Source organism: Alligator sinensis, unplaced genomic scaffold (assembly GCF_000455745.1).
Source record: "Alligator sinensis unplaced genomic scaffold, ASM45574v1 scaffold198_1, whole genome shotgun sequence".
Taxonomy (NCBI): Eukaryota; Metazoa; Chordata; order Crocodylia; family Alligatoridae; genus Alligator; species Alligator sinensis.
In genome coordinates this window covers 867,434-873,469 of record NW_005841906.1, presented here as the reverse complement: position 1 = coordinate 873,469, position 6,036 = coordinate 867,434, and the positions used below count along the sequence as shown (strand labels likewise).

Genomic DNA, 6,036 nt, shown 5'->3' with positions numbered 1-6,036 from the left:
TGCTCCCTAGCAACATGCTTACAGGACCAGCTCCCCACCAGCCCCTGGCGCCACAGTCCCTGCAATACTCTGTTCAGGGTTGGGGAGGAAGAGAAACACTCATAGTGGAAAAACCCTCCATCAGTACAGACTGATTGCATGGCCTGAGGTGAAACCACCCTCCATGCCTCAGGTTCTCTCATCTGTAACAGCAGGAGAATGAACCTGATCTCCTCCACAAGGGTCTCCCTGGCCAGCCCCCTCCCCATCTCATTCAGAGGCTGACCAACTTGGAGGAGTCCACACACCAGGGCTGTGCCAGAGGGCTGGTGCCCAGGTTGGGCCTCTAGGGCTGAGTCCAGCATGTCCTCAGCCAGTGCCTGCTGGCCATGGGCAAAGTGGGGGGAACCTATTCCCTTCTCTGATCCAGTAACACTCACTTGGGTCCAAAACACATGCAGAGGCTGGCCAAGTAGCCGTTGGAGACGGAGAAGAGGATCATGAAGCCGATGTACCAGCCATCATGCTGGAAGATTGTGGGCAGGTACACGTGGGACCGCAGGTTGCATAGCATGAAGAGGGGGATGAAGACCACGCGGAGAGCCACCATGAAGGGCAGGAGCCGGCTGTTCATCCCAGGCTGGGCAAGAGGGAAAGGCAGGCTATTAGTGTGCTGCAGGGTGAGGCAGACAGGAGGGGGAGGGGAGCACAGCATACGGCACCCTCCAGCAGGTCTCCCCCTGCCTTGACTCCAGGCCCAGTCCTGAGCCTCACCATCAGGCCGAGGCAAAATCAGCCAGCTTGGGTGGGGGGCATAGCAGAGAGGGCCCCTCTCCCTGGGCTCCACAGGTCTCAGCAGTTTGAATATGACAGAGAGGACCACCTGTAAAGGCCCAGCTCCTGGACCAGAGATGCTGACTGATGACCCAAGGCCTGATAGCAAAAGCAGTGGGAGGCTGCTGGGGCCCAATCCCTGGCTCCCACATCCCCAGCAGGAGTGACCCATAGAATCATAGAAAATGAGGGCTGGAAGGGACCTCAAAAGGTCATCCAGTCCAACCCCCTGCTCAAAGCAGGACCAGCCCTACCCATCTCATCCTAGCCAAGGCTTGTCTAGCTGGGTCTTAAACACCTCTACGGATGGAGATTCCACAACCTCTCTGGGTAACCTGTTCCAGTGTTTTACTAGCCTCCTCGTGAGAAAGTGTTTCCTAATATCCAACCTAAACTTCCTTTGCTGCAACTTGAGACCATTGCTCCTTGTTCTGTCATCCAAGACCATTGAGAACAGTCTAGCTCCCGTACACACCGACTCAGTACACATCCAGCACACACCCAGATCTGTCCACCCTGTTCCCTCAGGATCCCTGTCCCCTGTCCCTGCAGGTGCCTTTCCTGTGGACTTCCTCAGCCCCAGGTATCCTATGCTACTGTGAGTTCCTGCCACAGGGCACCCTCCTTGCTCCAGTTGGCAGGCCACTACCCATAAGAATGCTCTTGCTGTCTGTGGCATCTGCCACAGAAAGAAAGGCACCATCAGGGCTGGGTCCAAGCTGACATTATAAAGAGGAGTTATAGCAGGCGGCTTGGAAGAAGCCAGTCATACAGGCTTCCAGCCCAGGTCCCCCTGACAGGCTGATGGGGTTGCACATCGGCACCAGAGGCTCATGAGAAGAGGTCAAACATCCTGGCCTGGGTAGCACAGCTTTGGGGGGGTGTTTGCTGCTGGAGTCTGCCTAACTTGTGTCTGAGCTCTCTGGTCTGAAAAAAGGGGAAGGAAGATGATGGATTGAGGACTTTGGGGCCTGGGGGGGGGGGGGGGGGGGGGGGGTGGAAAGAGGATGGGCAGGAAAGGTGGCAGGGGTCAGAGGGTGGGAAGGTTTGTTTGTTTCGGATCTTTGGGACAGTATCTGTTAAAAATAAGGAGGAACACCTCTGTTGATGGGTAGGGGTGACAGGAGGTGGAGGCAAATGCTTGACTGCTGCTCTGCTGGAGCTCTATAAACTTGTTCTCCAAGCTGCATGGGGTATGGACCACCTCAGGGCAACAGATGCAGGGTGGACAGGGCACAGCCAGAGACCACTTGAGCCCCATCCCACAGTGACCCATGCCGCTGGAACATGGGGCCAGTGGCAGCTGCACAGGAGCCAAAGTCTGGAGCACAAATTCTGAGAAACCACTAACTACTTCAGGGAAAACTACCACCCCATGGCAGCTGCAAGAGCCACCTAGCCCCACCCCTGACCTCTCCTCCCCCTCCTGAGGACATGGCTGTGCAGGGGAAACCCTCTAGCAGCATCAGAAAACGGGAGCTCTGGCTGTAGCTAGTCCCCTCACCTCCCATTGCCAAAGCTGCTTGGCTCCTGACCCAGACAGTCTGACTAGTTCCTAGTCAGTCTTTTCCCAGATCACTGAATTTGCACTTCTGAGGCTGTAGTGAAAAGTTTCATCTGGTCTAAAAGAGCCTTCCAAGGGAACACTTTGGTTCCTGTTGGTGCTGGTAAAATGTTCCAGCCCTTTCCCTCCAACCCAGTCAGAGGCAGGTGAGCTGGGACTCCCACGCTGCATGCTTTGTGGAGGTATCGGCCCACGAGACAGGCAGCTGCAGTGGGGGGTGGTATCAGGACACCTTGATGCTATGATGTGCTGGATTTCCCTTCTCAGCAACACCTGGCTTATTCCAGAGCTGCTGCCCTGACTGTGCAGGAGTTGCTTCCGATGGGCACACAGGACACAGAGTGGGACTTACCCTAATATGTCCAAAACCATCCCTCAGCTGCTGGGGAAACTTGGCACCCCACTGGGCAAGCCAGACCGGGGTGGCAGGGGTCAAAGAAGTTGTGGGCACCTAAGAGAGTCTGAAGTGGGACAGTCACGTGCACATGGGCTATGTCAGCACTGTGTTTGCTCAGCGAGGTGAGGGCAGCCATACCCAGGGAACACACAAGTCCCTGAATGAAGACACAGGCCTGAACCACACACAGCCGCAGAGCAAGAGTTTCCAAAAAGCATGTTTGGAAACAGCTCTGCCTGGGTTGTCCTGCCAATGGGGAAATGACCCAGAGCTCCAGCCAGGTGGCCCAGGGTGCAGGGCGAGGGCAGCCAGCAGTGACGACCCCACCAGCACAGGGACGTTTGCAGAGGCAGCTTTTGGCAGCAGGAGTGTTCAGCAAGGCCAGGTCGGCTGGCTCAGGCCCGGACAGGCCCCCCATTGCGTCCTGCTGTCAAGAGTTTATTCAAACAAACAACCTGAACAATACTGGGGAAAAGCATGGCAGGGGGCAACAGGGGCAGAGCAGGAAGAGATCCAGACATGGAGAACCTCCTCCTCACCTACCACAACATGTGCAAGGGGGAACAGTGCACACACCCAGCTCTGGACCCACCATATAGCCCGTGGGAAGTGGGAGAGCAATGAGAACCTTTGTCCTGGGAGTGGCACAGGGCCACACACACACAGCCATGCAGCAGGACACTCATATGCATCCTCTCCCCAGCAGTACTGAGTTTCAGCTTCCTGGTCCTGGCTGTACTGAGGGGCCAGCAATGCCAGGGAAGCATTGGGAACCAAGCAGCTGACAGTCTCTGGGTACTCAAAAGGGAAGGCAACATCAGCCAGCAACCAGGGCTGGGCCAGACCCCAAACAGCTCCAGGCTCCTGTGGGAGCCAAGCCACACCCAAGAGAAGCCAGAGGGGCCAGCGAGCTAGGACAGGGCAGCTTTGGGCACCATGGTTGGCACCGCAGCCTGCTCTGGGCACTGTATAAACCTGGTCATGAATCGGGAGCCTGAGAAGCCTGTGGGAGGCAGAGGCAAGCACTGAACCCTCCCCTCCCCTCCCCTCCCCAAAACACACTATCTTTCACCCCAGAGCCTTGCCAGGGTCCCACCCCTACTGTTTGCATAACTGGAGTGTGGGTTTGTTTACAAGGAGGCTGAGATTGAGGATATGGCTTCATCCAAGCCACAGAGATAGGAAAATTGCAGCAACATGGGAGCATTTAGCTCAAGCCACAGCCAGTCTGAGCCTGCCCCCGCTCTAGCTCCAGTCATGAGCACAAGAGCCCTCATTCTTCACATGCTCCGAACTCCACTCAGAGCACTGCTCACCCCACCACACACTACCCCTGCCCCTCTTCTCACACTACAGCTCAGACTCAGGTCCACAACCCTCGAGGCTACCAACACCATGCAGGCCCATGCCCTCCTTCCCTCCCACTGCCCTTTACGTCATGGGGCTTCCTGCCTAGGGTGGGTTTTCCCCACTGGACAAGGGCTTCCTTTCAGGCCATTGTCCGTACCTCATCTCTGGGCTTCTGCCCCTCATGCACCTGGCTGCCCCCCCTATGTCCCAGCCCTGAGGTCTCTATTCCATGGCTTGCTTACTCTCTCTGACTGCCTGCAAATTCCCATTCCACCCAGTACTCAGGGAATTAGCCATAGATGCTCAAGCAAACCATGTCAGACCCAGCTGGGGAAACGCCCTGAATTCATACCATGACTGGCCTCAGCCAAAAGAGGAAAGATGGGATTGGGGGGTGGGGAGGAAAAAAAAAATCTTCCTGGGCCCTCCCTACTGTCATCCTTCTCCAGTCACTTGGCTTTCAGAGCCAGGATCAGGATTCAGTCCCCATTCCCCTGCTTCAACCCAAAGGACGAGACAGCCTCAGCAAATGGCAATGCCAAGGAGTCCTGTGAAAAGGGGGCTCTGACAGGCTGGCTAGCCAGGACTCAGAAACAGAGGCCCAGTAGTTTGGCTCTGGCACCCTGCCCCAAACTTACCCACAAGCAGAAGGCCGTGAGGCTCCGTCCCAGCCAGTCAGAGACATTAAACATCAGGAAGCAGGCAACAGGGATAAAGTATTTTTCTGCAGAAAGTGGAGGGAGGTCAATACCTGGCTTGAGCACACACCCCACTCCACCACCTGCTGTGTGAGGCGCATTCTGCAGCACCAAGTACCTGGCAGTGGGGGAGCTCAGGGCCATTCACCAACATGGCACCTCTCAGGGCCACGAGGCTTGCGGCCTCCCCCCCCCGCCCATCCCCCATTGTTCACACTAGCCCTACAGCCAGGAGGGATCTATGCCCAGTCCTCACCACCACCTGACTTAAGGACAGCAGCCTGGCTCCCAGTGTGTCAGAACACCTGGCAGGGAGCTGGGCCTCTGGGCCATATGTAGATCACTGGTTCCTGTGAGATGACACCAGGGTCCCTCCCCTCTCACTACATGCACTCCTAAGCCCAACCGCCTTCCAACTCTGCCTCTTGGAAGGGGATGGAGGGCACTCCCTTTGTACCCTTCCCCCTCCCTTGGCTCCCAGGAGAGGAAGGGGGTGACACTATCTGCCCTGCACAGGGCATCACTTACTCCACTCGGTTTCCCCTGCGATGTAGGAATCCACCTCGGCAGTGATGGAGGGGAAGACACCAATGGTGACAGTGAAGACAAAGCAGACAGACAGAGCCATGACCCAGATCTGGGGGACAGAATGGAGCCAGGGCCTATCACCAAACAGGCAGGGACAGGCAAGGCCTGAGCTCTGACACTCAGCTGGCTCTCTGGGAGAGACCCAGACATGCACCATAGGGCATGACTGGTCTGTGGCTCACATACCTTCTTAAAGATGCTGACAACTGAGGGCTTCTGGTTGGGGTTATGGAGGGGCACAGTGTTCAGCTTGTTCTTTTCCACACCGTTGGGCTCATCTGGTGTTGGGAAAAACAAACAGGAAAGGTGAGAAGCTGCAAGGTGATAGCTGATCCCAGGGACCAAGAAACCCTTTCTTTTGTAGGTGGTATCCTGTTCATGCCAACCACTTCCCCCTCCCAGGGGCAGAGGGTGCAGCCGCCTCCCCAAGTCCATCTCCAGTCCCCAACTCCTCTTGCTACAACTCTCTGCTCGGTAGGCCTCACCTTTCTTGATAAGGTCCATTTTGGTCTCCAGCTCAGCATGTTTCTCATGGACCCGGTACTCTGTCTTGTCCTTCATTGAGTAATATCGAAAGAAGTCCTGCCAAAAGAAGCCGCCAGAGAGCTCGCTGGTTTGTGTGTGTG

General features: G+C 56.3%; 1 protein-coding gene across 3 annotated transcripts in view; it reads right to left on the bottom strand.

Annotated features, from left to right (window-relative positions):
• Window positions 1-6,036, bottom strand: part of SLC29A1 (solute carrier family 29 member 1 (Augustine blood group)) — a 43,891-nt gene that overhangs the window by 3,467 nt on the left and 34,388 nt on the right. For all 3 annotated transcript variants that reach the window (XM_025197810.1, XM_025197811.1, XM_025197809.1), the window contains exons 8-12: window positions 5,896-5,992; window positions 5,597-5,688; window positions 5,351-5,459; window positions 4,763-4,848; window positions 420-619 (exon numbers count right to left, since the gene is read on the bottom strand). In XM_025197810.1, coding sequence (XP_025053595.1) covers window positions 420-619; window positions 4,763-4,848; window positions 5,351-5,459; window positions 5,597-5,688; window positions 5,896-5,992 — 584 coding nt within the window. The remainder of the gene's footprint in view (window positions 1-419; window positions 620-4,762; window positions 4,849-5,350; window positions 5,460-5,596; window positions 5,689-5,895; window positions 5,993-6,036) is intronic.